The 22,392-nt window shown below is 40.6% G+C and overlaps 1 protein-coding gene across 1 annotated transcript; it reads left to right on the top strand.

Annotated features, from left to right (window-relative positions):
- The first annotated feature begins 711 nt into the window (after positions 1-711).
- On the top strand, positions 712-22,375 carry LOC140246911 (osmotic avoidance abnormal protein 3-like). Its single transcript, XM_072326233.1, has 15 exons — positions 712-936; positions 1,638-1,784; positions 2,744-2,882; positions 3,254-3,487; positions 4,565-4,714; positions 6,037-6,270; positions 12,292-12,476; positions 13,487-13,622; positions 14,323-14,468; positions 15,486-15,622; positions 16,814-17,036; positions 18,245-18,418; positions 18,962-19,228; positions 20,468-20,564; positions 22,158-22,375. The coding sequence occupies exons 1-15, from the start codon at positions 712-714 to the stop codon at positions 22,373-22,375; spliced, it is 2,712 nt and encodes a 903-aa protein (XP_072182334.1).
- Positions 22,376-22,392: the final 17 nt, after the last annotated feature.

Genomic DNA, 22,392 nt, shown 5'->3' with positions numbered 1-22,392 from the left:
ATATTTTGACGCACTTAGTTGCGCTGTAGTTTTGAAACCAACACCCACCCCTACCCTCCATTGACAATACATACATGTACGTATGAAATGCACGGTAGACCTCTAATATTGCTTTTCTAATCTACAGTGTCATTGTTTGCTGTTGATCATGTTTATTATTGGTAGAGTCTTTCAGTAATATTTCGGCATCATCAAATCCCCAGTAAAAAATGCAAAACCACTGCCGTGACTGCGCGTAGTCTCATGCGTGAATGTTCGTTCAGTACGCGCAGTGCTGCATAAAAGGGGTGTCAGTTTCATGTCAATGTGTTGGACACCTACTATACTTAGTAGAACTCGGTACTGTGTGTCAGTGTAGGTCATTGCCTGTGACTGTGTCAATTACTGTCATTCGGTTAATTTAATAGAAGTTGATTGACATGCTTTGTTGTTGTCGTTGACTGTCTTTGGACACCCACCTGAATAGATCTCATAGATTGTAACATTAATTGTAATTTTGTTCCCATAGGAATAGGATGTCTGAGAGTGTTTTGCTTTGTGTTTTTTCGAAATACAATGTAATGTTAATGAATGGCAATTACATATCTATGACTGTGCAGCAAACATTCACAGATCTACACAAACTGCACAGAGCCAGATTAAGTGAAAGTAAAATTTGGCAGTGAAATGCATTTTTAGCTAACATTTTTTTCTTCTGTTGAAAGGTCAAAGATGGCAGAAGCAGTCAAGGTAATCGTGCGATGCCGACCCCTCAATGCGAGGGAGAAGAGCCTGAATTGCTCCACCGTCGTCAAAATGGACGGTGCGCGAGGCTACTGTGAGATTTTCAAGCCAAAGTCCAAGGATCCGCCTAAGAGCTTCACCTTTGACGGTGCTTACTTCACGGAGTCTACAACCGAACAGATCTATGGTGACATAGCCTACCCCCTGGTTGATGTGAGTAGTCAAACATGGAAGGAAGAATCTTCATCATCTGAACTAGACGATCTATTTCTTCTTTGTAATCTTTAGCAGGCTAGCTCTTTAAAGATGATATAAAGAAAAACATAGATCACAAATATGAGCTTGACTTGTGTGCTTGTTTTGAGGAGTGTGGTCCTCCTCAGAGGCTGTTGTAAAATGACCCCTTTAGATATACAATGTATTTGCTTTTTTCATCTGACTTAGATTTAACCATGGAGCTTGGTACAGTTTTCTACTTGGGTATTGATCCTTTCGGGAAAGCAAACTTAATTTGTCAATATTTTCCCTTGGATGGTATGTGGAAAAAGTCCTGTGATTTTTTTCTTCACACTTATTTTTACAAACATTTGTCCAAGAGGCCAATCTTACCCTTTTCAAACCATGATAGCACAAATTACATGTAAAGCTTTGACCCCGTTAGCGTCTCAAAATAGTCAGACTTACAAAGTCTCATTTGAGATTTGATTCTTATGAAGACACATGTAACACACAGATATCTACGGGAAAGCTCTTTTGAATCTCTCTAATTTTGATGTGTACACGTTGACAGCACCAGGAATGTGTTCCAGTATTTTCTTCTTCTTCTTTTTTTTTTTTCAGTAAGTGCCTTTTTTGATTGTCTGAAGTAATGAAACACTTTGTGTGTTTGTCTGTTTGTTTTCCCGATATTTCAGGGCGTGCTTGAGGGATACAACGGGACCATCTTTGCCTACGGCCAGACAGGGTGTGGCAAATCTTTCAGCATGCAGGGTATCACAGACCCGCCCACTCAGCGCGGCATCATCCCTCGGGCCTTTGAGCACATCTTTGAGAATATTCAGGTATGAAATTAGTCCAGGCAATTCCTGTAAAGGTCATGCCTACGCTTTCAGTTGCCACACTTAATAGGACGGACTGATTTTACTACAACACGCATTTCCCATAGACACCTGCCCGAGTGTACTCAGGACTCATCCTCAACGGGTTAAGCTAGGTTTGATCATACCTAGGATATTAAAGTCCAGTGTTTTATTCTAGATTCTCATTTGCATGTTGTATCATTGTTTTACAAGTGAAAGGGTTGTATGGATCTTCTTCAGAAGTTCATAGCAACATCAGTGAATTTTGGATTGTAGTCGTGAGGACTTGGGTGTGAAATATACACTGTACAGTGGCAGTGAAGTAAAGTGGACAGGGCAAGTGAGGTAAAGTATGCAGTGGTACTGGTGAGTACAGAATGAGTGAAAGTATATAGCGTAAGCAAGGTAAAGTATACCGTGTAAATGAAGTAACATTTACAGTAAGTGCAGTAGAGTGTACAGCTTGAGTAAAATATTAATGCTGATTTGGTACCCCCCCCCCAAAAAAAAAAAAAAAAAAAAAACCCAAAACAAAACAAAGACTCAAGGGCATGCCCACATGTTAAAGGTCATCAAATGTTGCTCCGAATGTTACGTAACAAGAGAAGTATTCATGTATGAGAAGATGAGACTTGATACAGCAGCCATGCTACTGAAGGGCCCTTCAGGTTGAGGTCATGTCCTTTTGAGTGGCAACACAAAGTAGAGATTTACAAAAATCATGAGCTATAACTTCTCTCCATAAATCCAACGTGTGCATATAACTTCCACAAGTATTCAATACCTGCCGACTGTACTTGTAAAATAAATTATATTAACATGTTTCTATGGCATTGTTAGCCTCATCTTTACATATGATTTGCAATTTTTCTGTTTATCATTGACCTGTTTGCCAGTAATGTTGCATATTTTGTTGTCTATCAAAATCTAAATGCCTGTAGGTTGCAGAAGGATTAAAATTCCTGGTGAGGGCGTCCTACCTTGAGATCTACAACGAAGAGATCCGAGATCTCCTCGGGAAGGACCACAAGGCCAGACTAGAGCTGAAAGAACATCCAGACAAAGGAGTCTACGTCAAAGGTACTTTTTAGCGTCATGTAAAGGATGATGAGATTAGCGCCCTCGTGTGGCTGGGTGCTTGATGTTGTGCAGTGAACGCATTTGCTACAACTGTATGTCGGATATTTGCAAATGTCCAAGAGTAAGTTGTGTCCCTCTAAAATGATAGCCAGGTACACATATTCTTCCATGACAGTTGACGAATTGCTATTCAGTTCTTTTTTTTTTTTATATTGCAACTCATTGAAAATTGACCTCCATTGACATAAATCGCTATAAATCTAATGATTTGTCAGTCTGTTGCAAGATCAACAACAGAATCAACTTGAAGCAGGAATCATTAATTTGAATTTTCTTGTTTTTGTTTGGATATTTTTCCCCTTTGCCGACAGACTTGAGCATGCACGTGGTCCACAACACACGGGAGTGCGAGCAGGTCATGGAGCTTGGGTGGAAGAACCGGTCGGTGGGCGCAACTCTGATGAATGCAGACTCCTCCCGCTCCCACTCCATCTTCACCATCCACATCGAGATGTGCGAGCTGGACGAGGCGGGAGAGGACCACATACGGGCCGGCAAACTCAACCTGGTGGATTTGGCGGGAAGCGAGCGACAGGCCAAGACAGGTCAGGAGAAGAGAAGGAAGAGGAAGGAGGGATGAGGATCATGAAGATAGTGATTGTGGTGATAATGATGATGATGATGATGATGATGATGATGATGATGAAGGTTAATAATAATTGTGAAGATGATGATGGTGGTGGTCAGTGGTCACGATGGTGATGATGACGATGATGATGAAGATGATGGTGATGGTGATGGTAATGGCAGTGATGAAGGTGGTAATTTCATGATTGTGAAGATGATGGTGGTGGTGATGGGGATGCCGATAGTGTGGTGGTGGTGGTAGTGATGGTGGTGGCAATAGTGGTAGCAATGGTAGTGATGGTGGCGGTGATGATAATGGTCATGATGAGGAGGAGGAGGAAGAGGAAGAGGAGAATATGAAAGAGAAGGAGCAAGAGACTTAAAAAGAAGAATCTAAAAAGGAAAAGGAAAAATAGTACAAGAAAGAATGACTGAATGGAGAGAAGAGTGGAGAAGAAGATGGAGAAGAGGAAAAAGAAGTGGAGAATGGGGAGGAGGAGAAGAAAAAAAAACAAACTATAAAGGAATATGGGAAATAGGAAGAAGAAAGAATAGGAAGATGACATGGGTGAAGAGAAGGAGAAGGAGAAGGAAAGAGTAGGAGGAGGATGATTAGGAGAGGGAGAAGGAAGATATTGAAAGGGAGTAGCAGGGGAAGAGCACGAAGAATCTTGGAAGGAATCGGAAATATCACAGTGTGAAGGTAAGGTATAATGGACAATAGAGAAATTTGAATATTTTTCAAAAACTTGCATTGATATCCTTTTCCTTATCCCAGTAATAGTGGACTGTAATACAGTGCACTCCCGTTATAACGAACAGGGTTATAGTGAAATTCTGATGACAACGAAGTAAAAACTCAGGTCGCAACATTATCTACTCTATGTATTTTTATTGTTTATTTGTTAAGTTATAACGAAATTTCGATACACATGTAACGAAAGACAACTGCCGGTCCCGAGGATTTCGTTTTAACGGGAGTCCACTGTAGCGGGAATTCTATCAAACCCTTTGTAAACTTTTGCTTGTTTTGTTTTTGTGTTTATTCTGATCAGGTGCCACGGGAGACCGACTGAAGGAGGCGACAAAAATCAACCTGTCCCTGTCAGCCCTGGGTAACGTCATCTCTGCGCTGGTCGATGGCAAGTCCAAACACATCCCCTACCGTGACTCTAAGCTGACCCGTCTCCTGCAGGATTCTCTTGGTGAGTGTTGCTTTTGTTTTTTTTTATGGTGATGATGTTGATGAACATCATGATGGTGATGAACAACATTACAGAGCTGCCAAGTCTCCCTGATTCTACAGGAGTCTCCCTGAAAATGTCAAAATCTGTTCATGTCTGAATAAGAGAATATTAAAATCTCCCTGATTAGGGAATTATTTTTTGCTCATTGAAATGCATGTAACATGCAGATATGCTGTATCTCTGTGATTGCTGTGTGGAATCTCCCTGATTTGGATGTGGGAATGTTGGCAGACCTGACATTAGCACCATTTATCTGTAAAACATACCGAGGCACTCAGCTCCCACAATATGTCATACATTATTGACAAAGTTGCTGGAAAAACATAAGTCTTTTATTCAGATTTGAAGGTAACTAGATTGCTACAATTCTGAAATGGGATTGGTAGAGAATTCCACAGACGAGGAGCAGCCAGAGAGAAGGTACTCTTAGGATCTCCTGGCTGTTGAGAGCACTTTTTAACTCTTGTGGTCCTTCTTACCAATAACCTAAACACAAGAGCTCAAATCTAATGCTGACTCTTATGATAGTACTTATGCACAAGAAAAGCAAAGCATAAGAAGAATAAGAAAACCAAAACAGATCAGGATTAAAGGATGAAGATAAGTATGAAGGAGTTAATGGAGGGAGAAAAGAAAAAGAAATACATGAACAAAAAACAAAAAAAAATGAAGAGCTAAGTAGAAATAAGAAGGAAGCATAATGCAGAGCTGCCAAGTTATTAGTATTTGAATCATTGTATTTATTTTTTTACAATCCAACATTTTTTTTTTTAGATTCCTTATCAATATAATAGAATGGTTAATTACTCTATCTTTAATCTTTTTATTTAATTGTTCTTTTCCCTCAGAGTATTTATTCATTTTCTTAATTAAAGTGTGTACATTGGTATGTTTTTGGTCTGCAGATATTAGCAGCCCTGATGATACAATCAACTTGTTCTAACAGCAGTAGAAAGGCTTGTCTGACTATGCAGAATTCATGCATACTGTAAAACAAGGAATGTGTTCGTGCATCTAAATTTCGCGAATTTCGTGAACGCCAAGATTCGCGAAATTAAGATGCATGTAAAAGTTCTCGTCTACACTAGTAAATGTATTGAATGCCAGTGGCAATTTGTGAAAGGTTTCATGCCGCAAAAAAGGCCGCTGGCTCCAATTTGCGAAAATTTCATGCGGCGAATATATCATGTTTTACAGTACATGATGATGAGTCCCCCAGAGCTTTGTTCTAATGCAGAAGTGTTTTGCTTACAAGTGAAATGTCGCCCTCGCCCTGTCAGGTGGCAACACCAAGACCCTGATGGTTGCCTGCCTCTCGCCGGCCGACAACAACTACGATGAGACGCTCTCCACGTTGCGCTACGCCAACCGCGCCAAGAACATCAAGAACAAGCCCAAGATCAACGAGGATCCGAAGGACGCCCTCTTGAGGCAGTACCAGGAGGAGATAAAGATGCTGAAGCAGATGTTGATGGGGCAGATCCCGATCCCGGCGGGTGGATTTGATGGTGAGGGCATGCTTCATAATGTTTAGGCAACTCTCTTTTATTAAAGATGCAATCCAACTACATGTTAAAGTTGACTGTGACAGATAGATAAGTAAGTAGATAAATATATAGATAGATGGCTAGATAGATAGAAAAGTAGATATATGGATAGACGGATAGATAGATGGACAGACAGACAGATAGATGGATAGATGGATAGTTGTATAGATAGATGGACAGATAGATGGATATGTGAATAGATAGATGGACAGATAGATGGATATGTGAATAGATAGATAGAGTAAAATTATGAAGTTATTGGATTTGAAAAGCTTCACACACTTTTCTAAAGATGTGATATTCGTTGCCACCACATAGGTAAATTGACTAGATTATGGCAAAAATGAAAATAATAGAATACAAGTATAGATGGAGGATTAAGGGTTGGCTTGTGCTATTTTCCTGTGCCTTTCTCAATAGTTGTGTCTTTTACATGCTGTGGGTTATTCATTCTTGAACCGTGTTTGGGAAGGTTGTTCTTAGTGGCAGAAGATTTTAGATGCCATGCGGTAGCATGCAAGATTGCTTTAGGAGTGAGTGCAAAGCGGGAGACAGAACCTTGGAGCAGGGGCTTATTATTCCAGTCTCATGATGTGATCAGTGTCAACGTGCTAGATTTGTTGGGTGTCTCTGCAAGAGAGAAAATTTTTTTTCCCCCTAATTTTTCTATAGATTTATAGCAGCAAGAAATAAGGATGGGATAGGTTGTAGGTTCAGTTATCCTCCCAGGGCGGTTTGGGTCGCAGGAATGATATTCAAACTTTCATTATTTGTTTTTGTTTATATTTCTTTGATTTCTCTGTCAGATATTCAATTGGTTGGTAAGTTCCATGATTCTCGGTTTGAAGTGTGACAAAGAATCTCCACTCTCCTACTTTTCATTTCACTATACCCTCTTCTTTGTGAAACACCTCATCGTACATAACTGGGTCTATATTCCAATTTCTCCTTCCTACTATGTACAGTGGACACTTGCTATAAAAGTGTCGTCAAAAGCCGAACCTTTGGCAGCTCGGCACGTTCGTCAAAAGCCGAACCTTGGCAGCGCCGCAGGTTCGTCAAAAGCCGAACCTTGGCAGCGCCGCAGGTTCGTCAAAAGCCGAACCTTGGCAGCTCTGCAGGTTCGTCAAAAGCCGAACCTTGGCAGCTCTATGATCGATGCAATTCTGAAAGAAATGAAGGACAAATTTCTTGATTCCATTTTGTTTAATATGCCGAACCCTGCACCACAATTTCAGATTAAGATGCTAAATTTCGATCATTTGCTAAGACTGATTTTCCCATTTTTTGAGCACTCATTTTTAGCAAAATCAATCTAATTTTTTAGACTAATGTAGAAAGTCTATTTCTTAAATAGAACGGGTTTGTTGATAACTAACAAACTCTTGTCATAGCCAAGCAATTATTCTTGCACCAGATTTCAAAGCCACTTTAATGCTACATTGTTTTCAAAACTTGGTATAACTAAACAACATATTGATTCAAACATTGGGATTTTACTGGTCTCAGGGATTTTGCTCCCTAACAATCATCCACTGAAATTATATCACATGTTCAACATATTTATATTAGAACAGGATTCCGTACCATTCACCATGTCATCTTCTTCTCATTAATCCTGTACATATTAGAATTTTTAAGTATTTTCAAGTACATTCACATGACAATGACCTGTATGTCAGCCAGATATCTCTATTCACCATTCTTTGTGCACCTCTAAGGTACCAACAACCAAAACTGTTACAAACTGTCTCAATATCATCCATGTGTGTTCCTCACTAGTCATACCGATAACATTTCTGTCAAATTGATATTCTAAATCATTTCTTTTCTGCGTGTGTTCACAATTCACTGCTTATCATTATACCGACACAGATCCTGCACTCTGAGACAAATGATCTGTGTCTGTCATGACTTGAACTGTGTTTAGATATACAAATTTGAGATTATGATAGATATGTTCTTACATCATGCAAACATCACTGATATCACATTACAGTTGAAAGTTAAAAAAAAAAAAAAAAGAAAGAAAGAAGAAATTAACCCTCAACCACATGTACTGTATGTGTTTCTAGAATTCACATTGTTCCTTTCACAGTAAGTGTAAAGGTGAGTTATTCGGTGTAAATAAAAGAGGACTCTGTTTCTTTGGTACATTGTCCTGATCAAGCTCTTCTCTCCTGTTCCAGCAAAGGATTAAAGAAATGTGTGTTTTGTCGTCTAACCTCAATTATAATGTGTCAAATGCTTGGACATGGTTACAGGTGTACTAAACACTTACCTACTTATCCTGGGGCGGGGAGTGATGTTTTGCATATTTCCCTTCTAAACTGAAGGGAGCAGTACAATTCACACTGATATTGAAGATTGGATTGCAGAGGGGGGCTGACACAAGGAAGAATGGTATGAACCTGGTACTTGCATTTGCACAAAATTTTTAGACACCAACATCCCCCCACACACACATTCATACACACTCATGCATAACCACAAACATGACATATGATTAGTTTGCAGGCACAAACCCTTGTTGGTCGTATTAGGAGTCTGCATGTGCCAAGACTAATACGCGCACCACTGCACTGCAGCCTGTCGTTGGGAGAAGCTACAACACAGGGCCTATGGACAGTGCCGAAGTGGTGCATATAGTAGTCTTGGCGCAGACTCCTTTACGACCAACAAAGCTTTGTGCCTGCAAACTAACGTATGATGGGGCAGCCATGGGCAAATCAGGTGTGAAAATATATATAAGGAAAATGTGAATTAGGTGTGGAAAAGTGAATTCTTCCTCTGTTTGCTCTCTTGATCTTACTCTTGTGTGGACCTATCTCACTGGGCTGGTGGCCCACATTTGCAAACTTTTTTGTCCTTGATCATTCCTTATAATAGCCAAAGATGGCATTTATGTTTGCAGGGAGTTGATGATTTCTTGGTTTTACCTGCCAAGTTGGAACCAATATGGTTATACGAACAGGCTTTGTTTTTTTGTTTTTTGTTTTTTTTGTTTTTTAGAAGTGACAAAAAGTTAACCCTAACTAGGCCGGGCTATTTAGGTAGATCATAGAGCCGGGGGGGGGGCCTCCCAGGCCCCCCCTCCAGATCCCGGCCGTCGACCGCGCGATCGCGACGAAAATTGGCACACACATTGCCTATGGTGTAATCTAAAGTACTACGAAGTTAGATTTTTAAAAAATTGTCATTTATGCTAAATTATGCTAATTTATGCATAATGATGCATGAAATCGGACAATTTGGTATAAATCACTAAATAAAGCTTGAAATGGGCACATTTTTTTGTGTAAATATTCTTTTTAGTGTCCCAAGCAAATATAAGAGAAAAAAATTGAGCTATCCGAAAAAATTTCTTAAGTATTTTATTATTTTTTGAATTTCTTATGTATTTCTTTGTTTTTCGACTTTATGTTTTTCATTGTTTTTTCGATAAAACTTGTCCGCGACATTGTTCCGAACAAGAAAATATGTTATTAATTGATTTTAATCAATAAAACCCCAAAATAATCATGCTTTTATGAAATTTGACTGTAAGCACAGTTTCCATTGAAATTGTACACGAATTCACGTTTTTGAGCAATTTTTGGTCTGACATGCATGTACATATTTATGCGAAACTTCTGAACCGCGCGCCCGGGCATCGCAAATTTGGTGTCAAAAGATGCGGGAGACTCGACAGAAAAAAGTCATGAAACGTCGCGGCGATAGCTTTTCACGTTAGCGATACATTGCGCGGAACGTCGAGGGGGGGGGGCTCGGAGGCCCCCCCCCCGGCCTAGTTAGGGTTAAGACAGTGTTTCTTGATTTCTCAGAAGGCTTGGGTTAAGTTGAGACCAAAAGTCCACTCAGATTGAGCAAATGCAAACTTGTGAGTCATCATTCTGAGGTAGTTTAGTAGTGCAATATGTATATGCTGTCAATCCTGTTTCGAACTTTGCTTTATCTGGCCTTAATGTATTTCCCCTTCAAAACTGTTTTGAAAGACCCTGTGTATGGTGGCCACTTGTCTCAAGTGGAACCTTAGCAGCCACCAAACTTTTTTTATGTTGTCATTACTATTCGTTGTGTTTCATTTGTTGACTGTAGTTTAAAGGGATGGTACAGTATTGGTGGAGATGAGAATTGGGCTTTTAACTTTTTGCGAGATATCAAGAAAACACTTATGATATAGTACAGAGTATACCATTTTAAGAGGAATTCAAAGTTTATTTGATGAAAATCGGGTTTGGAGTGACTGAAACAACCAAAAACGAAGTAATACAAAGCGATCGTAAGAAAGTGTGGGTCCCACACTTTATTGGCATTGCTCTTTTTTGGATATCTCAGCCATTTCAAAACCAATTTTCATCAAATGAATGTTAAATTCCTCATAGAATTACATGCTCTTTCATATTTCATAAGAGGTTTCCCATTATCTCACCAAAAAATGTTAGAAACCTGAAATTAGGTCTCAACCAAAACTATATGATCCCTGTAAACCCTAGCTACAAGCACCCGTAGTTTAAGACCAGACTGTGTCATGACAATACCAGAAAAATGGAAAGAGACTGCCATTGGTAGTAGTATTGTTGTTTGGTAGATTATACTCTAAGAAGATACATGTACACCAAGTGATATGTAACATGATCAACCTAGGACATTTTGGCAAAGTATTGCTACAGGAAAGATACATAGTATAAATGCTGATATGCAATGAAGTCTAAATCAGCCATGTTATAATCCCATGCTTGCTACCTGCCTGTAAAGGTCACTAAATCGGATGTATCTTGAGTGGCCATTATAGACAGGTTTGAAGGATGTTTTGCAAATTGAGGCTACCACTGTGAAGAGTGCTGTTTTAATGTTCAATGGGATCGCCATCTGATGTCTGTGTGCTTGTGTATCATAATTTGGTGCAAAATTTACCGCAAATTCCTCCCAAGTCTCCCAGATTTCAATTCTATTTTTCTCGTCCTAGTTTCAATTTTGTTTTATTCATCAAATTTTATTCATCAAATTACATAAAGTTATTTTTTTTATTTTTTTATTTTTTACGGTAGCCAATTGACGTTACATATTTATCCATTTATTAATTTATTTGTTTTTGCTGGAAGGGGCTTAAAGTGTGAAAATTACTTTCCTGTGGTGAAACTTTTGCTATTTGTGTGAAACTGTTCTGCAAAGAATATCTCATAACAACTTTATTTGTCAAATTTATTACCCCCCCCCCCCACATTCTTGCAGCATAACTATCATCATGCACAGAGATTGAGGGAGAACTACACATCAAGGGATGCTTTATCTATTTCAATGACTTAACTAAAAGTATTGAAAGTGGTAAAGAAAGGAACTAAAAAAAAATCTTAAATGCCTTTGAAGCAGTCTCTCCTACATATGAAAAAAAAGTAGTGTTTCACATTCGAAATAACATATTTCTAATTCAGAACCTCCCTTGTGTATGTTTTGTATACTTGAAGTCAACTTTTGTTCATATGTGCAGGAAATAAGAGACACAAAAAATTCAAAATTCACTATCTAAGCATTCAGTTACATAAATGAATTCATGAATTCATTCATCAGCATTCATTGTACATATTTGTATTCATTGGGAGAAAGTTTCTGGTTCATGTAACCAATACATCTTTGTAGTTTTAATACTCTCTGATACACATCCATCTGTATCGTTAAAGTAGGTGTTTCAGACTCCCCAATTATCTCATCTATTTAATCAGTTATTACATTCTGATTGGCTAAAGTTTATAGTGCCAATGAAGAGGTGCTAGTAGTAATGACTGCTCATAACAACTTTTTTTTTTTGTGGGGGGGAGGGATGGTAATAATGAATTATTTTCGTTTCTTTCAGTGGGTAAAGAATTGTTCAATCTTATATCTGAGGATAACATTTTTAATCAGTATTCTCTATGCTGATGTATTGAAAGCCACCATAATGTCTTGTATCAGATTTTAGCATGTTATTTTTGACATGGGTACTTTCAGCTGCTGCTGCTGCTGCTGCTGCAGCTGGCAAGGTAGCCCTCCCAGCCGGCCAGGCAGCCCTCCCAGCTGGCCAGGCCCCTGCAGCCCCCGCGGCCCCTGCAGCCCTTCAGCAACAGGGCAGTGCGTCCCCGACGACCCCTGGCAGTCAGGAGGATGTGGATTCCGTCAAGGACCAGCTGCAGAGGGTGAGTGACCTTTGACCTCTAACCCTAAAAACTCTCAAGACTTGAAGATTAAAAGCCAACATTCCTCACACTCATCCTTGTGTGCACACATGTACCTGCACCAGAAAGGTGAAGTCATATTAGAGAACCAAACTTTTTGGTGCGATTTCTTTTGTAGTCATGGAATATGACTACCCACTCTTACCAACAAGTTGTGGATATCACATATTGTCTGTTGAGAATGAGAAGGGCGTTAAGTTGTCCCGAACACTATGGGTTTAGAGACAACTTAACGCCCTTATCATTCTCAACCGACGATATAATATGTGGAGGGTTACTTCAGTAGCAATGATATATTGATGAATTTGCATTATCTTTCAATTTGTATGATCCATTTCAGCCTCGTTTCAAATGTTCTGCATACTGAGAAACATAGTTTTGAAACATGGTGTGACAAAGAAGTGTTTCTAAGAGTTAATCTCCATAATTAGTTTCTGGCAAGGCTTGGTCGGTCTGGGCTACTGCTAATATCTCATTGTGCTCAGATCGTCTTTTTGAAAATTGGGTCAATAGGGTACTTGCAGCTTGCAGCTGTTGATCAAACCATGATTGAGATTGCGGTTACATTTATAAGACTTTCAAAACTTTAGTTTCTGCAAACACAGTATTGAATTACCTCTCCAATGTGTGTAACAAAACCATGTTTTAAAACTGTATTGTAATTATGACTACCCATAACTATTTCAAAACCATGTTTCTATCCAGAAAAGTTTACTATAGATTCATTTTAATGGGATTACCAACACCTGTCTCCTGGTAATTAGAAATATTTGGAAATTTATATTCTCGCAGAAATTATTGAAATTCAATATACTTAGAAATTACTTTATGGAGAAACGATGTACACCATACATAAAATGATTTTCCATAGAAAAGATGTACATAGAAATGATTTTCCATAGAAGTGATGTTCATATAAATGATTTAAAGTTCGATCTGAAGTCACTTTTGGCACACTCTCTTGGTTCCAGGACTACCAAGCCCAGCTAGAAGAGATGAAAGCCATGTATGAACAGGAACAGATGTCCAAGGCCAAACTCCAGCAGGACATGGACCAACTCAAGGCTCTCTATGAGGATAAGCTGGCCCAGGTCTCCGAACAAGGAGGTAAGACCAGGAGGGTGTTTCATAAAGCTGTGTTGAAAGTCACGAAGGGCTTACGAAGGACTGGTGATCAGTTCTTGTGCTAAATTATTGAAATTCTGATAAGTATTGCACATCAGATCTGATCACCGGTCGTTCGTAAGTCCTTCGTTACTTTACGAACAGCTTTATGAAACACCCCCCAGGACCAATGCTGATTTACTCATGTGAGACACCAAAACTACCCGGATTAGTTTCATATGGTACTCAAATGTAGCAGAAACTGGACGATCGCCCCGACACTGTACAGGTATGCTAACCTGGAAACATTGAACTGCACATTACTTGAATATGAGACCATTCTGAAGCAAATAATTTCACACAACAATAGATATATATATATATGAATATACTCTTAAATGAATCCCACAAGAATTGGAACAATCATCCCCCAGCATTCCCACTGATTCCCACTGATCAGTTACTAGCCATCCCCTTTAAAGCAGACGCTTGTCAGTAAAGATCAATTTATGGGCTTTGTGTGTACTTACACAGAGAATTTGATAAATGTGTACACATTTCCCGACTGGGATTCTCAAATATATCCAAACCAGACCGTCCTTCACACTATATGGTATTCTCACTCTACTTGATTTTTAACTTTACTAGTGAAAAGCATTTTGTACCATCAACCCCACCCTACTGTTTGTCTGTCTGTATCCAGTTGGAGAGATTCAGTCAAGCGAGGGCGCCCCGACCCTCCCATCCCAGCAGCAGGTGATCACCCTGGAGAGAGTCCAGCCGACGCCCGGCAGTGAAGAGGGACCGGTAGCTGGTCAGGAGGATGCCACCACCAAGGTATCCAGTCAGGTTAGCTCTCACAGATCTCTACTATCTTGTCTCAGTTTTCCTAGGAATGTCTTTCCCCCCATTCATATCCACAGTGTGATGTCCTATACCAATCTAGTGACCTGGGGCCCATTTCATAAAACTTGTCATCAGTGGCAAGTTCTCATAGATGTGATGAGCTACTGAAATCCTTGCATCTGATTGGCTGAGAGCAAATTTGTCATAGAAATATGCCGGTTGTCACTGATGGCAAGTTTTATGAAACGGGCCCCTGTTCATATTCAAAAAGTTACATAATTTTTCTCTTTTTTAAAAGGAGCTTCACTGACATTAAAAACAATGACATTTTCAAATCAACAGTTGTCCTCAGCATTCAAGAGCAAAGCAGTTAACTTTACATTCTCACTCTGTGCCATCGATATCGGTGTACCCCCTGTCCGGTTTGCCCCTGTATTAGGGTGTTGGATAGAATCCCGGAAGAAGAATAAGAACTACTGTGGCCAAGTGTAAAAACCCACAAACCATCAATTCTAGGGTTTTAATACCAGTATGAATCCCTTAGGTAAGGGGCTTCATCCTTGTTGCCTAGTCCATCAGAAGGGATTTGGGCTGATGGTTCCATGGTTGCTTGTGTATCAGCTTTCAGTAGCTTCCTTCCTGGAATTGAATGCGTGTTTGTATGAAGGAACAGCAAAATAAATCCAAATTCAATCTCAAAATGATCCTTTTCTTGACTTGTAGGTAGGGACCTACTAAGCCTCCTCTTCCCTGCCCCCCCCCCAAAAAAAAGAGAGTTATTTTATGATTTGTTATCTGCACATATTTCTTAAGTAGCACTCTGGCTTTGCTCCTTGAAGGTTTCAGACTACAACATTTGTGATGAAATGAGTGAACGTGTATAGAGTTTGTGGGTACAAGCGACATGTACATTGAAAGACTAGAGTTGTCATGCTGTTGGCAGGTTCCTACAACCAACTGGTTGACCTGTTGGAAGTTGTAATCACTGTAACAATCCCTCCACCTCCATTCTACTCACAGGCGGAACAACCGATGTCCGAGGAGAGTGAGCCCTCGCCTGCTGGCGATGATGAAGGACCGTCGGCGCCCCGATCTTCTCCCAAGCTGCCCCGGAAGGAGCAGGCCACAGTTTTGGATCAGGAAGAGGCTCTGAAGAGGTGAGCACCCAGATCTGGACCATGTGACATCCTTGGGAATTTTAGTTCTTTCCCTGCTTGATTTTGCTTTTTTTTTTACCTCCGCCAAGGGAGGAGGTCATGTTTTCATTACCGTTGGTATGTTTGTCCGTGTGCAAAATAACTCGAAAAGTTGCAAACGGATTTGAATGAAACTTTCAGGAAAGGCTAAGAATGACACAAGGAACAGATGATTAAATTTTGAAAGTGATCTGGGAATTTTTATGGATTTTATGAAGGATTTTCAATAATTTGACTGGTAGGGTCAATGCACTTGGGAGTTCAAGCTGCGCATTTTTGAGGTTTTCATACGCGCACTAGAGTGTGTGCTGTAGTTTCTGGTCCAGGGCAAAGCGCGTCGCGTAGCTGGCATTGATGTCGTAACAAAAGGATTCTATTTTGGGAAATTGTAATTTTGTAGAACAAAATCAGTTGTTGAAATAAGCTGCTTGGCGGAGGCAGAGTGCTTCTCTAGTTTTTCAATTTGCTTGTTTTTTGTTGTTTTGTGTTTTATTATTCAATTATTCACATCCTAACTAAAGTGCTACAGGAGTGAAAATGATTTTGTGAAATTTGATTTGAGCCCTCAAACCCCCCTCCCACCCCCACTGGCAATTACTAGGGTCCCTTAGTGAGAAATCAAAATCAAATCAAATTGATTTGTTTTGCTAATAATTGAAATCCTAACTTAAAATCTTGTATTTGAGTGATTATCGCAGTGAGCATTTACTACATTGTAGTCATGAGGCAGTGAAATGACTGTTCTAAAGCTGTTAGTTGCAGCAAGGGAGTCATTGCAGAGGTTTTAATTCATGGTAATTGTCAGAATTCTTAACCCGTTTAGGATGAGTCCTGAGAATACTCGGGAAGGTTTCTATGGAAAATTCATGTTATAGCAAAATCAGTCCGTCATCAACAGGTTAAAGAAATTTGCTAGAGAGCTTGCTAACAGCAGAGTGAATCAAATGTGATTTTTGCCAGGTTTTTTCCCCACTGTAGATGCTACTTGTTCAAATCCTCTATAAAAAAAAAAAATGAGCTATGCTAACCACCCCATAATTCCTCCTCCTCCTCCTCCTCCTCCCCCCCCCCCCCTCCTCCCCCTCCTCCCCCTCCTCCCCCTCTTTTTCCTTCATCCTTCCCCACTCTTCCGTATCTCACCCTTCCTTCTAGACTGCAAGCCCTGGAGCATGAGATGGTGGGAGGAGAGCGTGCGTCGGACGAAGGCCTCAAGGAGAAGAGACGCAAGAAGCTGAAGCATGCCGAACTGCGGAAACTGGCCCTAGCCAAGGCCATCGCTAAGATGGACGATGACGGTATTATGCTGAACATCTACAGCAACATTGAGGAGGAACTGAAGGCTAAGAATGAGCTTCTGAAGAAGGAGTCTGAGAAGGTGGGTTTGTAGTCGGTGCAGAAGTGGTGTGCTGGTGACAAAACCGGTGTTTGAATTGAATGAGTGGTGTCATGGTCTTGTTAATGGTGTTGTGGTTGCGCGGATGGTGTTGTGGTGGTATGAATGGTGTAGTTGCATGAATTGTGTGATGAATACAAGAGTGGTGTTTTATTGGCACAAATGATGTGGTTGCATTAATTGTGTTGTGGGTGTGTAAGTGGTGTTGTGGTTGCATGAATCATACTCTGATTGTTGTTGTCGCATGGATGATGCTGTGGTGGTTACCACTGTTCTTTGAGTGGTACTATGGTCCTTTAAATGTTTTTATGGTCTTTTAAATGGTGTGGATGGTCCATCTAGTAGTGTTGTGGTCACTTGAGCAATGTACTGGTTCTGTGAGAGATGCTCTCTGGTTTAATATGAGTTAGATTCTGGTTGTTTGAGCAACGTTTTGGTTTGATGTACGAGTGGCTTATATGCCACTTGTGTCCTGATGAGATTCTTGGAATGGTGTTCTCGTTATATAAGTGAAATTGTGCTTCAATACATAGGCAGTGCATTGCCTACACACATAGCATTCTGGTCACTTGAATTCTGTTCTAATTAAGTGTGAGTGGTTTATACTGATCTGCTTGACTTCATGGTTATGCTTATAAATACAGTGGACTCACGTTACAACAAAGTCCTCGGGACCGGCAGTTTTCTTTCGTTATATCGAAATTTTGTTATAACCGGGCAACTAAACAATAAAATAACATAGGGACAATAGTGTTACAGCCTGAATTTTTATTTCGTTGTAACCGGAATTTTGTTATAACAGTGTTCGTTATAATGGGTGTGCACTGTATATAAATATATGAAATAGTGGTTATAATGTTGAGTAGAATGTATCTCGCTTTAAAATGTTTGCATTGTATCGTTATAAGAGTAGAGCTATCGTATTATGAGTCTTGATTTGGTTGAAATTAGAGATTTTTTATCACAGTATTGCTTTAGTTTGTATGGGTGATCTTCTGACTGCACATCGGGTGTTCTTTGCAAAGACTGGTATTGTAGACATGCAAATTGTTTCGTGGCTATGTCCTGATCTGGTAGCATAAATAATTTTTAGATATAAACATGTGTATCATCTATCCACTCATTCACTCATCGTCAATCCTCTCTTTTCTCCCTCCCTCACTCTGTATGCCCTGCTATCCCTGCTCCAGCTGAGGGCTGCTGAGTGTGAAATCAGCGACCTCAACGCCGAGTTTGAGTTTGAGCGCATCGACTACCTGGACACCATCCGCAAGCAGGAGAAGCAGGTCAAGATGCTGCAGCAGATTCTGGACAAGGTCCAGCCGTGCCTCCGACGGGACTGCAACTACTTCAACCTTGACAAGGTGGGGAATTCTCTCTCTTTTGCCACACATGGCAAAATTTGCACAGGCAAAAATTTTGAGAAGTTTAAAGCCCACTGCCCACTATACGACTCACGACTATACGACTGACAGGCTTTGGATCTGAAAAAAAAAAATGTGTGTTTATTCATAGACTGTTGTGATTTATCTCCGATCCAAAGTAAGTTTGTCGTATAGTTGTGAGTTGTTTAGTGTGCAGCAGGCTTTATGTCTCAAAGTTTTGCCAGCTTGACAGCAAACTTCCCAGAAATTTCTTTCTCAAAACTTCCTGCAAAACTTCCCCTAAAACTTACTAGCAAGTCTTCTCGAAGTTTGTGCAGTCTAAATGTATGTAGCTGAAACTTAGCAAAATTTATCACATGACCTCTCAACTTTATGTTGTGGTGATGCCAAAGCTTTCAGACGGTCTGTCAGTCAGTGGTTGTATATTTCAATATAAATGATCCCAACACAGCACATTCTCTACATATCTCCCTTTATCTTCCCCAAACTAACCCCTCCCTCCACCATCTCTTCCTCCATCAGGTCAAGCTTGAGTGTTCCTGGGATGAAGAAGAGAGTCGCTGGAAGCTGCCAGACCTGGTCGTCGTCCGGGACAAACTCCCGGCAACGGGCGGGGCTAGCATGCCGGGAGGGGTCATGCCCGGCGGCCGGCAACCCTTGACCCAGCAGAGGGGCCAGGCGGACAGGGGGCTGGGACGGGTACCTCAGAGTGACAGGCCTCAGGTCAATGGGTACACCAACGGGATTGGACCAAGCGCGTACGATGATGAGGAGGATAGGTATCGGCAGGTGAGTTTGGATGTTTGACTCCAGAATGGGAATCTTACTGGATATCTCTGCATTTCTGTGCATTACATTTGCATTTATAATGAGACCAAGCATTTGGAAGGACAAGTTTGTGAACTTTAATCGCATGGATGATACTGCTCTAAAAGGAGGGTTATACATAGCTACCTCAAAGTAATCCATGACGTAAGTGAGTTTCATCATTCTATCTGTAGGACAATGAAACAAGTCAACAAACTATAGAAAATTAACAAGAACCGATCCAAAGGATGCCAGTTTTCAGGCAAACGCCTAAATTCAGGCCCTGACAGTTTCAAAGTTCAGGCTGTTCATGTACAGAGTAGCTTCATGCAGATGGCCCTTTCTTTGATTCTAAATGGCATCCTTGCAAGACACAGTCTTGAAGAATGAAATCAGAAAAGATTTCTTGGTCCCATTTCATAAAATACATTAGGATAGGAACTCTTCCTAGAATAGCAACTTCTTGTAGCAAAAGCCAATCAGGAAGCTGGATTCTTATCGTTACCATGACTCTTGCCATTGCAGCAAGAGTTGCTATCATAGCAGAAAGGAGAACAAGTGTTAGTGCAATACAGTGGTGAAACAAATCCAGATGCAAGAATGTAAACTTGGGTTCGGGGACAGAACTACAAACAAACAGTACCTGCATGACTGAGTGGTCAAGGTGTCCTCCTGATTGTGCAGGAGTCTCTCAGAAAACTTTGCCTTCTCCCAGCGTCCAAACGAGCCTTCCTGATTTGTTGATTATCTTCACCCATTTTAGATGCATGGATACACAAGTTTCTCCATGATTTCCTAATGAAATCTCCCTGGACTTTGTTGAGGGAATATAGAAAGCCCTGTAATAAATGACATTATCAAGTTGGGCTTCTGTTCTGTATTTTTTTTTTTTTTTTTAAGAACTTGGTTTTTGTATGTGTTGTTGGGTAGTGTTCAAGCAGGTGATAGATCCTGTAGTTCTTATTGTTAGAAAACACGTGATGACATTTATGTAAATGTAAATTAGTGAAACACAGAACCAACATAGCCGTCCTTGCATGTTTGGGATGTCTTGGGTCAGCCTTGTTATTCTCTTAGTGAAGCATCGTACAGACTTCTGCATGTATAGGAGGAATGTGATCTTTTACGGTTCGCGTTCTTGTAGTGACTTGTTTTTTCCGTTAGTGAATGCCGCATGTGAAGTCATGTCCTCTCTCTAACCCCACCCCATTGCATGCGCAGAAACTTCAGCAGTCCAAGCACGACTCGGCCATGGATTATTTCAAGCCGAAACGAGCCAATCAGCTTCTTAGCAATGCAGACATCAACAGAAACTTGCGTGAGTATGCGCTGAGGGAGGGGTGTAAGATTTTGCCCATATACTCCTTACATTGCAGTGCAATGCTCTGGTCAATTTCATTCATCAGTTTTATATAGTGGAATGTGAACATGCTTACATAAAATAGCAGAAAGGAAGCTAACAACCATTATGGTTTTTTAGGATATTATAAACTTTCTTTCATCATAAATAGGAAAATGAATATCAGTTTTTGTTTTCCTCAGATTTGATTGAGCACGCATAGTGTATGCAATTCTGAAGCTTTTTACACCAAAAGATGATTTCTGCCTTCAAAATATGTGTTTATTCAGCTCCCATCAATATATTTGTCGCTCTGCAAAGTTTGATAGCCCTGCAGAAATTAAATTCAGGGTCAGAAATGTTACAAGTATGAAAGAAATGCTATCAAATTGTGTTGTCATTAAACACCTACATGGTATGTATTTCTGACAGTCACAGGATAAAGAATATCCCTAGTAAGTGAACGATAGAGAATATCTCAAATTTCTTGTAAAATTCTTTCATTGATAATCTTTTTTCAGAGGTGTTTGAGGTAGAGTTCTATCAGGAGTTTTGCATAACAACTAGTCCCTATGTTTCAGCCTTCCTAGAAACTACATGCAGGAAGATGTGGGTTGCCTGTTGTACCATACTACACTTTGGCCGTTCTTTTGGCTAGGGTGGCGTGTGCAGATGATGTCTGCATGTGGGAATGTTATGAGAGTGTAGCATGAGAATAGACATGGGGCACAGAATACGTAACATTGGCTGGAATAGCATGAGAAGAGGCATTGGGTCCCATAGCCGCTAAAGGCCACCTCACACTATGCGACTTTTGGTTGCACGACCGACCGACTTTGGATCGGAAATAAATCCCAATAGCCTCAGAATAAACACTCTTGTTTATTTCAGATCCAGAATTGGTAAGTCGTGCGACCGATAGTCGTATAGTGTGCGGTGGCTCTTAGTCTCCCTGCAACTGCAGGAGGGTTCCTGAAAGCTTAGATATCTCTTCGTGTTGTGTCAAGTGAAAATAAGAGTCTCCCTGATTTGGTAATTATTCTAGACCTCATTAAATGGACGTAGAGGGCAATTATCTCATAGATTTTCATGTGTAGATGATGGGAGCCCTGAGTTCCATGGAGAGTTTTACTGACTGCAAGTCCCCTCCTGTTCTCAGCTGGCAGAACATGGGGCAGGATAGTAATCTCTCTTGGTGACACTCATGGGATACCAATATTTAGGTTGTGTGTTTGTGTGTATGTATGTGTCCCCTTGTATAGGTTTTTGTGTCTGTGTGTGTTTGTTTCTGTGTGTGTTTCTGTGTCTTCATCCCATCAGAGTAGTGACATGCAATAGAGACACATTGACAAAGTTTTGAAAGACAATTGTGACAGTGTCTCCTGTGGGGAACAAGGAACAGATAACAGAATTTGTTTTCAGAAATTATTCCTTCATGAAAGCTGTGTTGAAATGGAATGTTTTGAACACAAAGAGCATGCACAGTTCTTTCTCTTATGAGCATCAAGATCTCTTTCTTCAACATGTTATGAAATGACCACGCCCCTTTTTCTTTCCCGTCTCCACCCACAGCCGACCACTCCTCCCACTCCACTCACTCCTCCCACTCCTCTCTGCTAGGACCCGCCTCCCACCACGCCCTCTCCAACTCGGACCTGACCGCCGCAGCCGTGCACGGTCAACTCGGGCCGGCGGACATCGGCATGCGGCGGCCGACCCGCCTGGAGAAGCTGCCCACCGGCAAGCCCAAGAAAGGGAAGAAGAAAAACAACACGCTGGAGCCCTTGTAAGTCTGTGCAGCATTTCA

The sequence above is a fragment of the Diadema setosum genome, chromosome 3 (genome assembly GCF_964275005.1).
Source record: "Diadema setosum chromosome 3, eeDiaSeto1, whole genome shotgun sequence".
NCBI lineage: Eukaryota > Metazoa > Echinodermata > Echinoidea > Diadematoida > Diadematidae > Diadema > Diadema setosum.
Note: the sequence above shows the minus strand (reverse complement) of the source record. Positions and strands in the feature narration are given on the sequence as shown.

Coding starts and splice junctions, on each gene's coding strand:
- LOC140246911 (XM_072326233.1), top strand. CDS start 712: ATGGCAGAAGCAGTCAAGGTAATCGTGCGATGCCGACCCCTCAATGCG. Junction 2,883..3,253: donor CAAAGGAGTCTACGTCAAAG/GTACTTTTTAGC, acceptor CTTTGCCGACAG/ACTTGAGCATGCACGTGGTC. Junction 17,037..18,244: donor TGAAGAAGGAGTCTGAGAAG/GTGGGTTTGTAG, acceptor TCCCTGCTCCAG/CTGAGGGCTGCTGAGTGTGA.